Source organism: Aptenodytes patagonicus, chromosome 5, assembly GCF_965638725.1.
Source record: "Aptenodytes patagonicus chromosome 5, bAptPat1.pri.cur, whole genome shotgun sequence".
In the NCBI taxonomy this organism is placed as follows: Eukaryota; Metazoa; Chordata; class Aves; order Sphenisciformes; family Spheniscidae; genus Aptenodytes; species Aptenodytes patagonicus.
Window position 1 is genome coordinate 25,618,665 of NC_134953.1, and position 20,640 is coordinate 25,639,304.

Sequence of the window (20,640 nt, forward strand, 5' to 3'; positions counted from 1 at the left end):
GTCTCTTGCCGGGGAGTCTGCTTGCCTGGCACTACAGCAATGCAAACAATAACGCCAAATAATACAGCCAGTCCCCGACGATCTCTGACAGGTTGCATGGCAAGCGACCTGAAAACTGACTGCTGCGGGTAAAAAACACAGCTCTGGGGAACCTTTTAATGAACTTTTTGAAGGTAATGTAGTGCTGCTTTACCTAACAGACTGAAAGTATTTGCATAGCAGAGGCCTGACCAGTTATTTTTTCTATTTTGGCTGCCTGTGTGTGTTGTATGGTTTTGTTTGGTAGTTGCTAATGTTTCTGATCTAAATTGCAGAACATGTTTATGGCCCAGGGAAGTTGCCCGACAGACAGCCTTAAGGGAATAGTTTGCTCAGAAACAATGACAGTCTGCATCTTCTCCAGAACATGTCTGACAGCAAGAAAAGTGCTTGGAGCTGAAGGTGTTCATCGTTGGTTAAGATGCAGTCTCCAGTCTGATACGGCTGAAGAGGAAGGCTAGGTTTGAGTGGATATTTATCTGCAGGCACTTTACCTTTCCCATTCATTTCAGTGAGCTTCCCTGGCTACTGGCAGGTTTTGATTAAGGTGAAGTAGGAAGCTATGGCTGGAGCTATAGCTCCTTACCCCTTGTCTGAGACTCTCTAATCTAAGGATAACAGATGAGGAATCAGTGTTTATTGAAAAAGTTGGAAAAATCAGGAAAAATACAAAACTAAATAAATCTGATGTGATTGATTCCCTCTGAGGCCTCAGTTTTCTTCCTTCATTTGACCACAGATACTGGTCATACAGCGTCATTGTCAGAAAGCGAATTTGCTAGTAAGCTCCCTCCTCCGAGCTCACATGGCCATTTTTTGATGACCTGCTAACTATTTAATTGTTCTAAGTATGAAAGGAGATTTTCTATAGGAAGTATTAACGAAGCATTGTTCATAGTGACGCAGTAGCTCTGACAGTAAGTGTTGCAATGTAATTCCTAAATTGTGTACGCAAGACACCTTCACTGTGACTGCACGTCCTGCTTCTGCGGCTTGTCCTGTGATTTGCTTTTTGACATTCTTGATGGTTCCGTCTCCATACCAAATAATGTATAGCATTGCATGATGATGCACTTGTTTAAGACTGTAGAAAAAACCAAGATGAGAAATACTATTTGAGAGCTAGATGTGATCATTAACTCATCATGCAATAAGGTTTAATCTTGCACTCTGAGCATCAAGACACATTTTACCACTGACTTTAGCCAGAGCAGAAAACAGTTCATAATCCATACACTGGAGTTAGGAGTGTCCTTTTGTCCTCAGCTTCACCATTTCTCATCTATTGCTTACTGTAGTTTTGACACTTTCCCTTCTTGCTTTGCTCAAGACACAGACACTTATTTTGCCCTCTTACTTAGACCCCTGCACCAGGGATTGTCATCTATGCACTTAAAAGGAGCCTGGCATAATCGAGCCCTAATCCTTGACAGGGTCCGTAAAAGTTATTGCAAGGCAAATGAATAATCCATAACCAAACACTCCTCCGGGAAGACTTTTAGGTGCCAGAGTATGAGAGTTCCACTGAACGGTACACAACTCCAGTGAACAGTGCAGTGATGGGATTCGTGAGAGCTGGGATTCCTCCAGGGTCCTGGATGTTCACATGCAGCTCTAACACAGAGTGGATACGCAGGTGCCTGTACCCTTTTTCATACGTCCCTGTCCATTTTGGAGTGTCCACAGCAAGCAAGAATCAGCTCTGGACAAGTCAAGCACTGCATTTTCCAAGAGCCTTCTGGCTGGCACCCCTGCAGGGACTTTTTGCACCTTCTGCTTCAAACAAGGTCAGCCACAAGTGGGCACTGTCCAACTGCGGCATCCCCGCAGACCTAGGCATAAGCACAGGCAGGAGCAGGCCAGGGAACTCGGGGCTAAGGGATTTGCTCCCAGTTAGGAGCAGAGCTCTCCACAAGAAGTAAACCAAAGCTCTGGGGGCGACTCGAGGGTGGCCAGCTCCGCTCATGCATTACGAAGCATATTTTTATATGAAATGTTCTGCCCATGGTAGCAGGGACAATGAAAAGGTATTTAAACATAAATGATGCTTATTTCTTTGGCAATGTCAATTTGAAAAGCAGTTGTTTCTGGATGTGCTTCTCTCAAGCACACACCCTGCGTGCTACGCTGGACGGCTCTGCTTTTATCCTGACTTCCTTCCAAGTGCTCATTCCTCTGCGCTTCCAAGTGTGCCACTTGAAGCTAATGCTTCTGTTGGTTTCTGTCCATATAGGCTATACCATTTACCATTTGTGGGAAGTCTCCCATTTACCAAAACTGTAATATTTTAGCCATTAGTAACATTTCTAGCAATTAAAGCTGCCACATAGTTTAGTCAAATACATGATTGTGCTGTTTGCTGCTGTCTCCCATTAGGAATTTAGTTGCCTAAAACTTTCCGTGCTGTCCAGCAGAGCGGAATGGGCTGTTGACGGCTATGTGCTATTTTTTCAACTGCACTGGGATAGAAATGGGTTTGGTAGAATATTTTCACACTGAATTGCAAATGATCCCATGCAGCTATTCTTTTCTTCTCGGGAAATGTTTTCCATCTCTGGTCTCCAAACAGTTAAATGAAAGACAGCCAGTAAAATGGAGATCTCTTTAATCCTGGGATAGGCAATTGCAAACAGAATAGAGGACACCAACCTCTTTTTATTTCCCATTTAGGACCTGGAGGTAAAAAGCCAATATTCCTCTGTGAGATGCATCTAGCTAAACAGATGCTGAACCCATGTGTTCATTTTAGTCCACTCTGCCAGTTTATGGAGAGCAGAAATATTTACGCGCCAAAATAAGTCTCTCACCCCCTCCAAACCCACAAACTTGACTTCCAAACCAGACGGCTCCAGTGCAAAGTGCCTGTACCGCTGGTTTTAAAGCATGTTTACCTGCCCGGCCGGAGGGTCCCTGTGCCTCTCGGTAAAGCAGAGTGCGACCTGGGGCCCGTGGGCCCGAGCCCCACTGCTGCGAGGGACCCCGGCCCCCCTCCGGGGCTCTGGGTGCCTGCATGGGGGAGCAGTGGCCCGGTCCCGGGGGATGCTGAGGCCGGGGGGGTGCAAATCGCGCTGCCGGGGAAAGGGGTGGGCGAGAGCCGGCGGGGTGCGGGGACGGGGCGCGGGGAGGGCTGGGGGTAAGGGGAAGCAAGCATAATTTTGCAAAATGACCTCCTCGGATGGGGGGAGACTGCTGGGGCGGGGGCAAAGCCTCCGGTTGAAGGTATTTGCAAACGGGCTCGGCCCGAAAAGAAAGTGGCAGTGGTGTTTCTATATAAGGAGCAGAGCTGAGGGTGCTGGGGAGCGGTGGGGAACGGCGCTGCGGCGGGGCAGGATCAGCCCCTCGCACGGGGCGCCCTCGGAGCCGAGCCGAGGGGGACCCCCTTCCACATGTGCAGTAAATCACGGCTGGGCCACGCACCCCCCCGCCCCGCAGCCGGGGCTGAGCTCCGAGCCCGGCCGCCCCGCAAGGGCCGGGGGCTCCTGCAGCGACCCTGCCACCAGAACCCTGTCGCGGGGTGCCTTGGGGGTACGGGAGATGCGGTTGGCCTCGGGGACCTCGTGGGGCACCTTGTAAATCACCGTGGGGTTCGCGGCTACGTTTAATACCGAAGGTTTTATTCGTTATTACTAGTTGTTGTTCTTTAGTTTCTTCGCTCTATGGCTTTGCCCGACTGCGCCAGAAAGAGCCTCTCCCGCTCCCCCCCGTACTTCACAGCTTTTTGCTACAGCGACCCCCCCGCGCAGCCCCGCCGCGGAGCGGTGCGGGTTCAGAGCCGGGGTCACCGCTAACGCCGGCCCCGCGCCCGCTCCGCGCTCGCGGGGCGTGTGAAGCCCCGGGCCCGGCGCTGCCCGGCGGCCTCGGTGAGGGGCACGGAGGACAATGGTGAGCACTTCAAGCGCCGTCTGCTGAAGAAACATAGCCGGGCGCTCGCACAATGGGCTATTTTCCATCGTCGTGTAAAGAACGGTTAGCTGATGGCTTGAAAATTCAATTGAATACCTGCCCGGACCTAAGTATAAATATTATTTTTTAAAAGAACAATATGCAATTAAAAACTAATATTTAACAACTTAAACGCCTATCCTCTAGGAAATAACAGCCTTTCTTCGCAAAACCTCCGAGACTGACTTCGCTTCCTCCTGTAAAATGAGGCCAGGTTTAATTCTCCAAAGATCGGTGAGATCAAGTATTTCAGCGCTCAATTTACAGCTCCGGGGTATGTGGGACCCTTTCCCAGCTATCTGGGTAGGCTAGGAAATAACTCCGGGAAGGAGGAGGGGAGAGAAGGAAGAAGAATTAATTCCCAAACACCGCAGTAACACCTGTAGTATTTCCTTAACTCAGCGTCGCTGCGGCGATCGCCGGGAGCGGACTTCTCCGCAGCAGCGCGCAGTTAAATTGCAAGCAGGAAAACGGCACAACTCTTACAAACAAATAAATAAACAAACAAATAAACACATCAGGTTTGCTCGTTTATAAAGAACCGCCCTAATTTTGGAAGATCGTTTCGTGGAGCAGCTCGATCCCGTCGTGATACAAGCGGGGAACTAGGCGAGGTACCGTCCGCCATCTCCGTAAACATCCTCGCCTGTTGATGCGTGGACTTGTTCGCTGGGCTGGAAGGAGCGAACTACAAATAAATCTGTTAGTTTCACTGACGCCTTTAAAAAAAAAAAAATACCGACTGCGAAGGTCCCCGCTGCCCCCGGGGGGGTCTCTTACTGCGCCCCGCTCCGCCGCCCCCCGCAGCGGCTCGGCTCCTCTCTACAATGTCACACCGCGGCCCGGCTGCAACCTTCCCCAAACTCTCTGCAAGCTTCTTCTCTTCCTCCCTCGCTCCCTTCTCCTGAAATAACAGCGAAAGGGGGGACAAGCCCTCCCGCGCTAACCTCCCGGGGAGGTGGGAAGCGGAGACCGGACGGCCCGTCTCCCTGCCGCCGGCCCCCCCGGGCGGACCGGGGCGCGCTGCCTCGCCGCCGCCCTGCCTGCGGCGGTGCCTCCGCTGCCCGTTTTTTGCTCCATCTATGCGAGGAGCTGCGGGCAGCGTTACCCGGGGCTTGGCTGCGCTGCGCTGGGAAGCTGCAGAGCAGATTTTCAGCAGCAAGGCTCTGCTGCGGCACTGTGTGTGGAGCAGACCCCTCGCAGCCTCACGCACTCTTTCCTACAAGAAGGTCTAGGCTCCTGCTCTGCCTTCACGATCCCTTGCCTTTGGCTGTGGGGAGCTCTCCCTCTCCGGGACCTCCGCGGCCCCTGGCCGGAGCCCTCGGCGAAGCGCGGCGCGGCTCGCCTGCTCCGCCCGGAGCTCCGGCTGCCTTCTCCGACCTGCGATCAAAAAACCCACTTTCTTTACCGTTTCATCTTTTTTTGTCTTTTTTTTTTTTTTTTTTTTTTTAATTTCTTCCCCCGTAACTGTCTGTGGAAAGTGAAAAACAATTGGAGGTAGGCGATTTCTGGAGAGAACAGCCGTGTGCGCACTCGCCTGCCCATATGGAGAAAATTATCCCTCGAGTTCAGACTTTCGTTGGATTGCAGCATCAAACAGCCCAGATCTAGCAGGAGTCGGGCGAGGGGGGGGGTCACTTTCGATTCCCGGCTGCTACTCCTGCCGCCTGAACGGCCGGAGAGGGGAGAGGAGAGGCCGGCTCCCCGGAGCTGCTGCAGCCCCCGAGGCGCCCTGCCTGCCGCCGGCAGCGGAGCCGGCAGCTCCGGAGCGTGCCCGGCTGAGCGCACCGGCTCGGGGGCAAAGCCCTGCCCGGGCAGGCGTTTCTGGCGCTCGGTGCCGCCGTCCCTCCCGCTGCTCGCACCCCGCTCCCTGGCGCCGGCTATTCCAGCACTGCTCTGCCACCGGATCGGTGTGCCTAGGTGCTTACAGAGAGGTCTGGCGGCTGTGAAGGGGTCGACCGAGCACCACGTCCATGTCCCCTCGCAGCCCGGTGCTCGCCCGCCGCCCGCGGAGCAGGGTGCGCGGGGGCGGGCGCCGCGCTGCTGCTGTGACTCCCAGCAGAGGCCTGACCTTCCCCGTAGTTCCTGCGGCGAAAAGAGCCGGACCAGCGGTGAGCGAGCTGCGTCCCCCGAGGGGAACAGCCAGCGAAGCGACCCGGGGAAAGGCAGGCACCTCTGCCCCAAGTATCCCCTCATCTGTGCACTGCACGGAGGTGAAGTTTTCTAAAACTCCGAAACAAGCTTTTTCCTTATTTTTTTCCCTTCCAGGAAAGAAAAAAAATTAGACTGTAAAAGCGCCTTTAATTCGGAACTACTCTGGGGCTGACTGCAGTTGTTGGATGGGAGCATCCAACACGACGTAACGGAGAGGTAACCCGATGGAATCACACGCACAGTTTAAGCAAAAGTCCCCACGTCTATGTTTGACATACATTATGCATGTAGAAAAAGCCACCCCGGGTCTGAAACATCCACGGACTCTGCTGATTTTGCTTTAGGAGCTCTGTTTTATTACACTCTCTATGACTTCCACAGCGCGCACATCCCTGCGAGCTTGAATATTTGGGAACACACATCAGCCAGGGAAGGAATTCGGCGAGGTTATGCGTGTCAAAGCGGGATACTTATGTTTCTATTCCAAGATGCCACTGCAAGCAATTATGTACTTCAAGTCCTCGAAAAAAATGCATGGTTTAAAATGAAATACGTATTAATTAGTATCCTAAATGACACTTTAATGTGCTAATATTGCATCGCTATACTTCAGAAGCTTGGAGAATTATTTGAGAGTTGATCCATCTCTTTCACTGCAAACTCCTTCTGCCTCATGCGGGTCACCGGGAGACAGATGTCTCGGGTGGATGGAGGGGCTGGTGGGGGCGTGCAGGGTGAATCCTCCCCGAAAAACCCTCTGCTCTTTGCAAGCTCGAATTTCCCCAAAACGACGGGCGAAAGTGAACACGCAAAAAAACCCCAAACCGATCCGACCATTGAGCAGAGGGAGGAGAGGGAGCTGACTCCCAGCAGAGTTAACTTTCCTCCAGGCTCGACCCAAGCGGCTGGGTCCGCAGCTGCCAGTTGAGGCGGCACCGGCCGCCCCGTGGCGTTTGCGGTTTCCCGGGGACTCCCCCCGGCAGGGCCAGGCAGGGGCTTCCCGCTGCGGGAGGCCAGCACGGGAACTCAGCACATGGCACCGTCTGTTGCATAAAAAGTCCTCGATCCTATAGAAAATACAGACGACCCTCCCTGCTGCCTGGCAAAACGCTTCGTGAAATGAAAAGCAAACGTGCCTTGGCGGGACCGCAGGATCAGGACCTTTAAGAGCACGTTAAAAAGGAATAATTAATAAAATTGAATGTCTGAATGAGAAACTAAAACTAGTTCAGTAGTAACAAAAAGTGCCGAAGAGAACTAGTGGTACGTAACAGTGTGGTTTTCTATTTTTCCTTAGAAACAAAGCTTTTGAAGAATTATTTTAGTTCGGGTTTTTTTGGTTTGTTTGTTGTTGTTGCTTTTTTTTTTCCCCCTACCGACAGTTGTGCGCTCAGCCCATAGGAAAGTTAAGGAAAGTTTGTAACTACAGCCCCCTCCTCGGGCGTGATCCCTCCCGCCGGGAAGCCCCTCTGCCACCTCGGGCCGCTCCGGCCCCGGCCGCTGCCGGGGGCTCCGGTGTCGGACCGGCCGGCACCCGGGCAGGGCGGCAGCTCCGCGCCTTCCTGCCGGTTGCAGAAACACAGACCGACTCCGCTGCACAGGAGCGGCACTGATGGGGAACGCTAATCGGGGGGTCGGGGTTGGGGGAGAGCTAGGAGAGCAAAGCCGGTGAGGTAAGGCAGCTCCGCGCCGCTGCGCACCCCCGCGCACCCCCGGAGTCCACCCGTGTCCCCTCCGCCCCACTCGGGGCAGTTAACGTCCCGCCCAGGTGGAGAGCGGGGGTTCATGTTGTGGACGGTGCGTTTCTGTTTCGGGATGCATCGCCTTCCACCAAGAAAAATAAGCACCAGGTGCAAGAGCTTCCCCCGCACGCTCTTCCCACGCAAACGCAACCTTGGCCCCGCCGGTGGAGGCTCGGGCACCTTTTCGCTCGCGAACGAGACGACGAGCGGTTTCCCGTGGGATGTTCGGAGCACGGACACCTGCAGCCCCTGGCTGGCCTGCAGCTCTGCCTGGCGTTTAGTTTATTTTTTTGAGCCTGGCGAGTTTTCATCCAGGGAGAACCCTCGTGGCAGACACGGGCTTTTACGGAGGAGATACGGTCAGAAACCCGCAGTTTCGGGGGCTCCCCGGACAGCTGCTGCCGGGCAAAGCTCGTTTATCTGCCAGTGCAGCACCCGGCTGCTGGAAACGGACAAGCAGCTCCCCGGTGTGCGGTACCGCCGACACCCCGAGCGTTTCCGAGGCCACGGGAGCCCCCACGGGACGGTCCCGCTCGGGACGAAGCCGGCAGGTCAACCCGCCAGGCGGGCAGGGAAGGCAGGCACGTTTAAAAACGCCTCTCGCCCGTGTCGCACCACGCGCGACTGCGAGAAGTTGCCATACGTGGCGTGTAGCAAGCCACGATTTTGAACGAGGTGTGAAAGCAAGCGCAGGGGCTGGATGCAGCGCGGGGAAGCTGTTCGGGCGGCTAACGGTTACAGCCCGGTTACAGTTTCTAGACGTGCGGCTGGTCTGTTGCGGGTATTTAAAACGCTGGGCTTAAAATAAGCGCTGTGCCAGCGGGTATCGCACTGGGGAGGATTTGAGGTGCGTGTGCGTGGACGCGTGTGCACGCGGATGTGTGTGTGCGCGCGTGCGTGCAGGTGTGTGCGTGCACACTGTGCGCCCTTCCAAAAAAACCCCTAAAGACCTTATGGGCTTTATATACATATATATATATATGAAGCGGCCTTAAGGCTCCCTGTGGCTTTTTCCCGGGGTCGGCCCGCGCAGGTGTCCCACGGGCCGCTGCCTGCGCGCCCCGGGGCGGCAGCCGGGCCCTGCCCAAAGCCGCTGCCGGCGGCGGCGCCGCGGGGCGGGCGCGGGCTGCCCGGCGGCCGGCAGGGGGCGCTGCCGCCCCGCGGATGCGCGCCGGGGCCCGCGCCCGCGCCCGCCGCCGCCGCGCCCCGCGCAGCGGGCGGGGGCCGGGCCGGGCAGGGGCCGAGCAGGGACCGGCAGGGACCGGCAGGAGACGTGTGGAGGGATGCGCGTCGGGGCCGAGCGGTCCGTCCCGGCAAGGTGCGCTGTCGCTACCGCCCTGCTCGCTGCGCCCGCACGCAGCTCCGGTATTTTCTCCCGCTTCCTCCGCACGTGTTGACATTTAAAATGACCCGGAGTCTGGCACGGCTGGGTGCAGATTACGGCTTCGTGTGTAAACCCGGGGATTTGCTCTTTTTTTTGGTGTCCCGCGTTACTATCATTTCGGAACCGCAAGTCCGACCTTCCCGAGACGAAAATAGACGTGCGAAACAAAGCCGTGGCTGCCCGCGGCTGGCGAGCGCCGGGCCGGGCTTGTGCAGCGCCGAGCGCAGGCAGCCGGGCGGCAGCCGGCCGGGGGTGCGCGGCCAGGTGGGGGGTTTCGGAAGCGAGGGGGGAGGATGCTCTGAATTAGCGTCGAAAAGAAAAAACTAAAGCGACGGTCCCGGATTACTGTTCCCCGGGGCCGGCGGAAGGGAATCCGGGCAGCGAGGCCGTTTCCCGGTCCCCCGCGGCCGCTGCAGCCCCCGCCCGCCGGTGGGACGGGCCCCCGATGGCACCAGCGCTGGCCCGGCTTTGCAGGGCCGAAATAGGGGTGTGAGGATTTCAGGGCTGGTCTCCTTGACGGGGAGGCTCGTGGAAAGCACCCCGTGTGGCCGCCCCACTCGGGAACCCTGGCTGCGTGGAGAGCGAGGCCCTGTTCACGCGGCGCTCCGGGTGCTCGGGGGAGCCAGGGCCGGCAGCGACACCCCCTCGAACGAAATCCACCTGCTCAGCGGAGGTCCTCGGGGCGCCCCGGCGGGGCAGGACCCCGGGCGCTCCCGGAGCCCCGCAGCCCGTCCCGGCTCCGGGGCGCCCGGCTCGGCTCGGCTCCGCGCCGGGCTGCGCTTCGCGGCTCAGGCTCCCGCCTCTGCCGCCACGTATTGCGCTTTTGTGAAGGGCTCGCAGCACGCTTAGACATACTGATTGGGATTTAGGACGTCCAGAAAAGAATGAAATGAGGCATTTCACCCGCTCCTTTAACTCACGCAGCCCCCCTCCAGCCACGACCTGCCTGGGCCACCTCTCCTCCCCGCTTTGGGCACGGATGCCTGGGACCGGAGAGAGAAGGGGGAGACGGATCCCGCCTGGAAAAGAAAGTTAAGGGGAGGCTGAAACTTCCCTCACCGCCATCCCCCCACCCACGAAAGTTCAGCCTGGATCAGCCCGTAAACAACCGTCTTACCCCGAGGTCTCCCGCATCTGAGGCCTTCCTCGCATTTTCTTCTTGGCTCGGCTTTTAAAAGATGAGTATTAGTTTGGAAATCCGAAGCTAGTGCTTTGAGGCCAGCCATGTAATTTGACTGCGAATGTAGCGCACCCCTCCCTCCGAGAGAGGCTGCCTCTAAGTGCGCTTGGAGCAGATCGGGGACTGCTGGGAAGGGAGCCCCTGCCAGATTTTCTCCTTGTAGACGCCAAGAGGACAGCGAGAGCAGCCTGTCAAGACGCTGGGCAGGAAAAGTTCAAGAGAGGAGCTTCGGGAGGCGCTCCCGGGGCAGCCCGGGCTGGAGCGCAGTGGCCCCGGCCGGGGCAGCGCCGGGCAGTGGGTCCGCACGGGCCGTGGGCTGCGCGGGAGGCGCCCACGAGAAACGGCCACGGCGACCAGTGGGCGAGTGATACAGAAATTTAGGGGGAAGCGGAAAATCCTGGGAAATCCCATCCCGAGTCCCCTTGGTTTTTGTTCTGACTGTCCCTGGCCTATTTTCTCTATGACAAATCCCAGAGAGAGACGGTGCTCCCCAGACTCGACTTGCGGTTTCTCTGCCTGTATATATCCACGCACACACGCATATATCTATACACGTAGATATGTATATGTATGCATGCAGGCACAGAAAGCGAGCAGGGCTCGGCGCGGCGCGGGGACCTCCAGGTTGCTGCGGCCGAGATCACCGGCTTTCCCGGGCGAAATCGGGCTTGGCAGGGGGAGAGCTCCCCGCTGCAGCTGCAGCCCCCTCCGCCGAGCCCCAGAGCGACGGGACCCCCCTTCGGGAAGGGATTTTAGGCTAGAGGATAGGTAAAGAGGGTCGAGGGAAATTTATCGAGCGTTTTGGAGGGTTAGCCCCGCTCTGCGTGTCTGACGGTTTTTCACACGGATATAATTCCTCCCCAGCTGCTGAATTACTTGATGCAGTTTTCAAAGGAGCCCTGTGATTATGTCAGGATGTCTGGAAAAAAAAAAAAAAAGGGAAAAAAGGAGTTGAAGTTTTTCCAATTCAGATTCATTCTGCCGTCCCGGGGAAGTGTAAATACGCAGATGCAGAACACGGCTCTTCCTAGGAGACGGGGAAATTTCTCTTTTTTTCCTTTTCGGTGGTCAGGAACCAAGACCCCTGTCGAAATCAGCACATCAAACACCCGTCGTATTTACGGCTCTTTCTCAGCCTCGCTCATGTCAATAACCCCGGATCTCTGCGAGAGGAGCGTTACCGCCGGTTGAAGGGGAAAAGGTCTCGCGGACAAGGGGGAGAGGGGAAATAAAAAGTTAAAATACTAGCGATTCACGAGGGACACGAGTGGGGCTGGAGGGAAATCCGTCTCTCCCCTCCGCAGCAAGCTCAGCGCAGCGGGGCCGGAGCCCTGCGCCCCTGTCTGCCCGGGTGTCTGCGGGCAGGAGAGGTTTTCCCAAACGTGTGAGACCTGGGAGAATGGCACCTCGCTGCAAAATCTGTCAGGAGACTCGAGTTACGCCGCACAACCATCTCGCTCACTTTGTCTCTGCAGTCGTATGCACGTGTGGATATGGGTGCCTATACGTACAGCCGCCCAACGCCTGGAGAACAGATTTACATTTCATGCGGAAAGTGAACTTCTCCCTCCACAAAGTGCAGACAGCGCGGGGTACACAAAGGAAAACACAAAGGCGCACGAACACCGGCATCCTTGCGTGCCCAGCGCTGTTTTGTCACTTCTATTTAGCCCGCCGTTTTGGTATTGTGTTAAAAATATCGGCTAGCTGCAAACAGGCGCTTTTAGGAGAGAGCGGGGAAGGCGAAGAGAGTTCAGCTAGCCCTTTACTGGAAAGAAGCGGGGACCGTTTAGACAGCGATTTTTTAGCATATTTTAGTGCAGCGGAGTAACGGATTCTTTGTGTATAAAGTGGAAAGAAAATAGAAAACAAAGTCCGGGAACGAAGGAAAGAAACGCTAGACTGGTTTTAAGACTCCCCCCATCCCTTGGTTCAACAGAAACATTAATTTACATTAGCAATTCCGCATCTTTAAGATAAATTACACAGCGGCGTAATAGATTTAAAGTACGCCAGATTTTTTATCATTAATTGTAAATGTGCAAAATACCTGCTGGTACTTCACTTTAGAAGAATGTAATTGGCAAAAATGGGAGGCTGATGAATAGATAATAGATCCTTAACTACCAATAAACAGTAAGCACCAGCCAAGAGTATTAGGATGTGATCATAATTATTCTGCAGCCCCAGCCAATGGGAGCAGGAGAACTCAGCCCTAAAATCATCCCCGGACCCAAAGGTAATCGCGAAAATACGGACAAGGCTGGAACCGGAGACTCGCTCCCCTGTCCCGTCTGCGAGAGCCCGGCGTGTCCCAGCTTTGCATAATGCAACTGCCCTCCGCTTTGTTTTCCGCACCGCGCGGTGCGGGGAGTGCGAAGGAGCGAAGGGGGAAATAAATAAGTTCGGAGGAGGAGGAGGAGGACGACCCGTTCTCCCACCGGGACGAAACGAAACCTTTCCCAAGCGGGGCATCTCTCCCGGACGCCCCGGGGCTGATCAAGGTAACCCCGCCGGGCTGAGAGCACCCGAGAGGTGGCAGGGAGCGGGGTGTCACGCTGGCGGAGCAGCCCTAACTCTCCCCCCCGGCCCCGAGAGGAGATGCGGCGCCCCCCGCCCCCTGCCCCGCGCACACCCGCCGAGCCCCCCCCGTCCCCCTACCTTGGTCGCCGGGCGGCGGCAGGGGAGGGAGGGCAGCGCGGCGGCGGAGCGGGGCCGGGCGCGGCGCTGCGCGGGGGCGGCGGCGGCGGGGGCGAGGCTGCGCGGGGCGCCGCGCTCCCCCCCCGGCGCTGGCGGGCGCGCTCCCGCCGCACTCCGATCCGCGCCGCGCCGCGGCTCCATCCCTCCCGATGGCGCTGCCCGGCGCTCGCCTCCCCTCTGACGCACTTTAAAGAGTCTCCCCCTTCAACCTCAAGGCGAGTAATAGCGACCAATCATCAAGCCATTTACCAGGCTTCAGAGGAAGCTGTTTATGTGATCCCAGCACTAATTAGGCTCATGAACTAACAAATCGTTTGCACAACTTGTGAAGGGGCCGATCACATCCATGGATTGTCTTTGGACTTAGGGAGGGAGGGGGGGCCGACCGCCTTTTCCTTGCAGGAGGGAAACTTCTCCCAGCAACTTTTTTTTGTGTGTGTGCGTGTGTGTGTGTGCGCGGTGCGCGTGTGTGTCTCCCTTTTGGGTACCGCTGGCTGCCGCTGCCTCCTTTTCCTCCAGCCCCTGTCTATTTATGTGTGTATCTATCCCTCCTCAAGTCACTCCCTGCTGCAAACTTCCCCGGATCGCCTCCCGCGCACCAGAGAGAGCCAGGCAGAGATTTGGTCGGGGACTCTCGCCGCGGCAGCATGTTTCAGCCCACACCCAAGCGGTGTTTCACCATCGAGTCGCTGGTGGCCAAAGACAGCCCCTTGCCCGCGTCTCGCTCCGAGGATCCTATCCGGCCGGCGGCGCTCAGCTATGCCAATTCCAGCCCGATGAACCCTTTTCTCAACAGCTTCCACTCCACTGGCAGGGGGGTCTACTCCAACCCGGACTTGGTCTTTGCAGAGGCCGTCTCCCACCCGCCTAACCCGGCCGTGCCGGTCCATCCCGTGCCCCCTCCCCACGCCCTGGCCGCTCACCCGCTGCCCGCTTCGCACTCCACGCACCCGCTCTTCGCCTCGCAGCAAAGGGACCCCTCCACCTTCTACCCCTGGCTAATACACCGCTACCGGTATCTGGGCCACAGGTTCCAAGGTACGTGCAACTTTTCTTCTCCCTCCGATCCACCCCTTCATCCTCCGGCGGCCCCCGGCCGGTCCCCGCGGCGCGGATGCGGGGGGACCACGGGCGGGCGGGCGGGCGGCCGCTGCCCGGAGCCGCGGGCTCGGCTCGGCTGGGCCGAGGGTCTTCTGTGCCTGCCTCCCCCGCCGCCAAACTTGAGGAGCTGTCAGAGCCGAGGGGCTTGGGCTCGGTTTTGCTTTGCTTCTTTTCCCGGTTTGTTTTGGTTTCCCTGGGAGGAGGGGGGCGGGCGGGAAGGCAAGGCCGGTTGGGACTTTCTCGCCCCGAAAGAACCGGAGATTAAAAGCGGGGGAAAAAGGTGGGTATTTTTGGTTCCGGTGGGTTAAAAGCTACGGAGGAGCCCCCGAAGAAAGCCGCCCCGCAGAGAGGGGAATGGAGGGGTCGCGAGGTTTAGGCTCCCCCTGGAAGGCGGCGGTGCCCGGCCGGCGGCCGGGCTGCCGGGGCCGGGCTGCCGGGGCCGCGGGGAGCCGCCGCCCCAAATCCGGCCGCTCCCCCTGTTAGCGGGGACGGGGGAAAAATGAAACGAACCCCGGAGAAAGGAGAAGGGGAAAAAAAAATAATCCCAGCGCCGGAGCAGCGCGGGGAGATGGGGCTGCGGAGGAGAGCCGGTGCTGGGGGCAGAGAGGGCGATTCCGTCCTCGTTACGGGCAGGGAAACGCTCCCAGCTGCCAAGCGATTAATAACCGGCTGAAGAAAAATAACCAAATCCAATGGCGCACAATCAATAAAATCCCCCTTGTTTAACCCTTTGAAACCGGCAGCGTCTTCTCCGTAGGGTAAGCCGATTTCTCCCGTAATGGGTCTAGCTCCTGCCTCTTTCGTTATACTCACAAAAAAAAAAAAAAATCAGCCTCCGCTCGGAGGGATCCATCTGCCTTTTTTTTTGTTTCGGTATTTTTATTTATTAATTCCGAACGAAAACAAACCACCTGCAATATCCATTTCCTCGGCCTTCTGCAGCCGAGCCGTGGCACCCGGGTTGGAAAAGGAGTCGCTCTTCCCGAAGCCAGGCGGACAGAGATACAAAATGGATTATTACCCTCGCAGAATAAAATTACAGGTTTCGCTCACCGAATTATTTGTCGCAGTCGTCAGGCGATTGGTAAAGAGCGGTAGATGAAAGGCGGAAATGTCCTGGTGTTGAGCCACAGCCTGATTTCAAACACACCCTCCCCCTGCAACGATTTTTAAAGCACTTACGGAGAGAGACCCTCGGTGCCTTTCCCACCTTAGCGGGACCGACCCGGAGAAGCGGCACAGGGCCAACCCGGAGGGAGAGACCCACCAAAAAGCCCCGGCTGACACCCCACCCCCCCCCGCCCCCGCTCCGCAGCAGGCCGGCTGGGATGGCCGCCCCATGGCTTCCCCGAAGTTTGTTTCTTTATTTCTCCGCTGGTTCCCGCCGCCGGCGGGGCAGCAGGCAGCGGGCACCGGCGGGAGCCCCCGGTCCGGGGAGCACACCGGAAAAACGAAGGGGAGCGGGAGGAGAAAGGCCCCGGCCGGGGTTTTGGGCGAGGGAAGCGGGGAGAGGCCGGGGGAGCGGGCTGCCGGCTCCCGGAGCGCGGCGGCCGGCCGGGGAGAGGAGGCGGGGGCTCGGCCGGGGCCGCACCGAGCGCCGCTGCCCCGCTGGCCGCGCCGGGAGGATGTAAATAACAAACAAACAAGGAAAGATGTGAGGCCGCCGGTGGGCGAGGGGAAGGGGGGCAGCTGCAGCATGAAGCCGCAGCCACCGCAGCCGGGCTCTGGCCAATTCCTGTGCTTTTTTCCCCCGTAGTGCTCCCTTAGTTGTGTTTTAGTATTTGGTTTTCTCCCAGTTCTCTCCTTCCCCTGCTCATTCCCACCACCTATTTATCGAAGGAAATTTTAATTTTAAAAAAGCCTCTGAAAATAAAAAAGAAACTATAGTCAGTTTTCTCCTGCGGGAAATGGTGGGAGCCAAAAATTCTCGCGCTAAAAAGTCCTCTCGAGCGCGTTTGGGGAAGGTGTTTTGCTAATCTCTTGCTTTACCCTGTTGCCCAGGGAATGAAACCAGCCCGGAGAGCTTCCTATTGCACAATGCACTGGCCAGGAAACCCAAACGGATCCGTACAGCTTTCTCCCCATCCCAATTACTGAGACTGGAACATGCCTTTGAGAAGAACCATTATGTAGTAGGAGCAGAGAGAAAACAGCTGGCACACAGCCTCAGCCTCACGGAAACTCAGGTAAGGGGGAAGCAGGGAGCGGGCAGCTGGGAAAGCGAAAGTACTGGGATCTGCTTGGGAAAACCCACCCGGCCGGCCCGGAGATGTGGGCAAAAATACGGGCAAATTCTGGGCGTATTTAGGCCTCCAGACCCGAGCCGGTTGGGGCGGAGTGAGGGGTCCCCCCTCGCCCGGGTGTTAAAAAATCCTCGCCCGTTCGTGAGAGCCATCGCCTGCGCCGGGGGTCGCCGCGGGGCTCGGGGCACGGTTTGGGTCTCCCCGGAGAGCCCCGGCCGGAGCCCCGGCCCGGGCGGGAAGGGGAGCGGCGAGATCTGCGACCTGCAAGTGAAAGGCCGTCCTGGTCATTTCTCTGCGGGTCTGGGGCGACCCTCAGAAGTAGCTGGATGTTAGGGAAAAAGCCCCCAAAACAAAAGGCGGAGGGGAGAACCCCCCTTTGGACCCTACGGCAGAAATACAGTTTCTCGGATGGTTTTTCACTCGTTTCTAGCCCGGCGTCCGGCAGCGGGGATGCGAGGAGCCGGTTCAGGAGGGCATAAAGATGAAAAATAAAAGCAGAGAAATTATTAACTACAAGGAATCCCCCCCGCCCCCCCGCTGGCTGGCTGCGGGCCAGAACCGCACCGGAGACTATTTCGGTCGTCTATCTGGAGGGACGATTAGCGACGTTTCTGCTCCGGTTGTCCCGGGGCGAGGGTCTCGGCGGGTACCGAGGCCGGACGCCCGTGGGGCGGCGCGGAGGCGGCGGCGGGGGAGCGGGGGTGGGCGCGGGCTCCCCCCCGACGGCGGGGACCCACGGCCGGCGGGCCCGCTGCGAGGGCGTTTTTCACGCGGTTTTCTCCTCGCCGGAAGAAAGGCTGGGGCTTGGGGGGTTGTTTGTTGTTGTTGTTGTTGTGTCGGGCTTTTGTTTTGTGCCCTTCCAGGAGACTCGTGGAGAGAGGGCTCCAGATGGGGATTGTCTCTGCTACAGTATGTGGCACTGTACTTAAAAAAAAAAAAAAAAAAGCCAAAATACCCAGCCGCAGCCTAGTTCAAAGTTCCCAGTAAACACAGCGTTCTCTGGGCGGATTAAGTTGTAACACTTTTTTTTTTTTTTTTTTAACTCCTTTTCGTGGGGGAAGCAATAAAGAGGTTGGAGCTTTTGTTTTAAAATGTCTCCCTAACAAAACAATAAAAAGGGATCGCCACTTTTATGAGGTTCTCCGAACAAGGGACCGGTCACAGGCTTATTTCCACTGGAAAGCTGTATTTAAGGTGGTCTTTGTGCTGCTTGATTTCGAAGCTGGTTGGGGTCTTTTGTCCGGATGTCAAACCCCCAGTCCCCTACAAATGAGCTCCCTTTTGGGAGATCAGCGTGCAGAAATGAACCGTCCTCCCCTTCAATTAGCAAACTAAAAGCAAATTAAACTCACCCCTTGTTCCCCGCTCAGCTTTTTAATGGGGGACTTTTGGAGAATATGAAAATGCAGCAGAGATGTGTGTCCGGCCAGGCAGGTCTCTGTTCTGAAGAGGCAGCGAAGCGGGTTAAACCAGCTTATTAAAATGCTCCAGTTCCCTTTTCCCCCCTTGCTGGGGCCTTTATCAGGCACTTTCAGACAGAACCAGAGTTTAAACTGCTTTAAAAAAAAATGTTTACCTTTGGCCGCTACAAGGAGTGTGGCCAGCCCTGGAGATAGCTCCCAGATCAATACTATCTGTAATTAAAGCACTGAAGTCAGCTGCCGGATGGATAAGTCAGATTTATTCGGCACTGCACAAATTCAGAGGGTTATTTACGACGGCACTTGCAGCTTTCGCCTTTCTACGATCGCTCCTGGACGGCGCGTCCCGGGGAGACGCTGCGGGGAGCGCCGGACGTTTTTCATTTCGGGCCTTTTTCTTTCATTTTATTCTCTTTTCCAAGAGGAAAAGATCTCGCTCCGCCGCCCCCCGGCCCCATCCCGCCGCCCCGTTAGGAGGGACGAGGTCTTCGCGCTGCTTCGCCCCGCTCCCTGCTTTGCTCCGCCGGCCGGCCCGGGCCGGGCCCGGGGCTGCCGGTCGGGGGGCGCCTCGCAGCCGGCCCGGTCTCCCCCGCCGCAGCCCCGGGTCGCTTTCCCGATGTTGGAGGCCGCGGAACACCTCGGCGGGCGCGGGTGACAAGAGCCGCCCCGCTGGCTGCCCCGACGGCGGGGCCGCCGCGCTGACAGCCCACCGCCGCGCAGCCACGCTTTGTTTTCCCCACGTGGGGTGCCTGGCGCCACGCGCGGGCACTGCGCGGGGCTACTCGTGCGCGGAAGGTCCGCGGCCCTGCGCCAGGTGCGCCCGCGGTGCCTCCCGCCTGCGGCGCGGGCCCGCCCCGCGCTCGGCTGCGGGGAGCGGACCCGCGCAGACGCACCGGTGCGGCTGCCCACTCCCGCACCCCTGGGTCCTCTGGAGGACGTAGGTCAGCGTGCCTGTGCCTTTCCCGGAGAGGTTTAGGAGGCACACGGGCCTCGGCTCCGCTCGCCCCCCTCCAGGCAGGGCACGGCGCAGGCAGGGCACGGCGCAGGCAGGGCGCGGAGCAGGCAGGACATGGTACTGGCAGGGCACGGGGCAGGCAACGCACACAGCACATGGAGCAGGCAGGGCACGGAGCAAGCAGAGCCCGGAGCCCCTCGGCACGTCCAGGGCAGCGGGCGGCGGGCAGCACCGGCGTCCGGGCAGGCGTCGGACTAACGCCCGGTGCCTTTCCTCCCGCAGGTAAAAGTATGGTTTCAGAACAGACGGACAAAGTTCAAGCGGCAAAAGTTGGAAGAGGAAGGTTCAGACTCACAACAGAAGAAAAAAGGGACTCATCACATTAACCGGTGGAGAATCGCCACCAAACAAGCCAGTCCAGAGGAAATCGACGTCACGTCGGACGATTAAAAACTGGCACTTTTTGGACTTTTCAAAGCCGGGCACCCCACCAACAGAAAGTGTTAAAGGCTCACACCTAACCCGGCGTGGCGGTGCGGGGAAGGGACACGGAGATCTTCATAAAAAATGCGATTCCCGTCTGGGAGGGCAGCTGGGAGCGAGCGAGGGCGAGACCGCGAGAGGTCCGAACTGTGGCACTGCCGGCACCGCTCTGGCAAGGGGGGATCTGTCAATCAAAGCCAAAACACCGGGACGAGGTGATTGACAGGTATTCCGTTTCTCGCAGTCCACTTTTAAAAGCATAACGTCAAAAAATTAAAAAAAAAAATCTTGAAAAAAAAATCTTAAAAAGAAAAAAAAGAAACAAAAAACCCCCAACCAAACCAGAAAAATTACCACCTTACAGGACATTTTGCACTTCACAGTTTTTTCCGTCTTTAAAAGAGAAATTTCCATAAGCAGCCAAAATCCACACCTGTTTCAGAAACTTGAATTGCATGTGAAAAGCCGTCTGGGCAAAAAAAAAAAAAAAAAAAAAAAAGAAAAAAAAAGAAAAAACGGAAAAAAATTACCCTGGTTCCTAAAGACAGAAATGAATTGTAACTTTTTTCCCCTTTGAGACAGGTTCTGTGTGCTTTTTAATTTTATTTTACGAGAAATGTGCAGTCTGTAAACATTTTATGATAACTTCTGGCGTCAAAGTGTTTGTGAAAGCTAAATGAAGTAGCAGTAACAAAGCATAGTGTTCCTTCCGGATGGACAAACACGGTGGGGCAGGGGAGGGACGGGAGGGAAAGGGGGAGGAGGTTGGGGCTGGTCATAACTTTTGCTGCCAAAAAAAAAAAATCAAATCAAATTATTCCCCCCCCCCCCAGTTGTATCCCCATTGCAAAACCGGATGATGATTATTTTTTAAGATTAATAAAGCGCAAACCCAGCGACCAGGTTTGGCGGCGGGTACACCTCCCAGGCTGGGAGGATCCAGAGAAAAGGGACTTAAAATCGCGGATCGATTTTTTTTTTTTTTTTTTTAAAGGCCATTTTTATTGGGGCAATTTTCAAGCACTGACCTTATAATATTCCGAGATCATAGAGCTACTAAAAAAAAGTGACAAATGTTTCCTTCATGTCTTCTATACCAGAATGTAAATATTTTTGTGTTTTGTGTTTAATTTGTTAGAATTCTAACACACTATATACTTCCAAGAAGTATGTCATTGTCAATATTTTGTCAATAAAGATTTATCAATATGCCCTAAATTTTTAAGCAATATATTTTCCCCTTCCCCCCAAATTTCTCGGAAACCGGTAGTTCCCCCCCCCCCCCCCCCGCACCCC

At 56.5% G+C, this 20,640-nt stretch overlaps 1 protein-coding gene and 2 long non-coding RNA genes across 5 annotated transcripts; 1 reads left to right on the forward strand and 2 right to left on the reverse strand.

Moving 5' to 3' along the window:
• Positions 1 to 4,492: 4,492 nt before the first annotated feature.
• Positions 4,493 to 10,587, reverse strand: LOC143160849 (uncharacterized). Of its 2 annotated transcripts, none has more exons than XR_012995446.1 (2): positions 10,379 to 10,587; positions 4,493 to 4,669 (listed from the first exon to the last, which is right to left on the reverse strand). It is a non-coding gene; the product is annotated as an uncharacterized LOC143160849 (long non-coding RNA). The 2 variants fall into 2 exon arrangements; XR_012995445.1 differs by lacking the exon at positions 10,379 to 10,587 and adding an exon at positions 5,910 to 6,258.
• A 397-nt stretch (positions 10,588 to 10,984) lies between these two features.
• LOC143160850 (uncharacterized) lies at positions 10,985 to 13,140 on the reverse strand. Its single transcript, XR_012995447.1, has 2 exons — positions 13,103 to 13,140; positions 10,985 to 11,360 (listed from the first exon to the last, which is right to left on the reverse strand). It is a non-coding gene; the product is annotated as an uncharacterized LOC143160850 (long non-coding RNA).
• On the forward strand, positions 12,705 to 20,059 carry EMX2 (empty spiracles homeobox 2). 2 transcript variants are annotated; one of them, XM_076339102.1, is made up of 4 exons: positions 12,705 to 12,945; positions 13,699 to 14,179; positions 16,244 to 16,428; positions 19,144 to 20,059. In XM_076339102.1, the coding sequence occupies exons 2-4, from the start codon at positions 13,789 to 13,791 to the stop codon at positions 19,309 to 19,311; spliced, it is 744 nt and encodes a 247-aa protein (XP_076195217.1). In that variant the 5' UTR covers positions 12,705 to 12,945; positions 13,699 to 13,788; the 3' UTR covers positions 19,312 to 20,059. The 2 variants fall into 2 exon arrangements, with proteins under 2 accessions (XP_076195217.1, XP_076195218.1); XM_076339103.1 differs by lacking the exons at positions 12,705 to 12,945; positions 16,244 to 16,428 and having other exon boundaries at positions 13,539 to 14,179.
• The last annotated feature ends 581 nt before the right edge of the window (positions 20,060 to 20,640 follow it).

Excerpts from the sequence above, each read along its gene's own strand:
- EMX2 (XM_076339102.1), top strand. The coding sequence starts at position 13,789 with ATGTTTCAGCCCACACCCAAGCGGTGTTTCACCATCGAGTCGCTGGTG. Across the intron at positions 14,180-16,243 it reads TCTGGGCCACAGGTTCCAAG|GGAATGAAACCAGCCCGGAG; the intron begins GTACGTGCAACT and ends CCTGTTGCCCAG. Across the intron at positions 16,429-19,143 it reads TCAGCCTCACGGAAACTCAG|GTAAAAGTATGGTTTCAGAA; the intron begins GTAAGGGGGAAG and ends TTCCTCCCGCAG.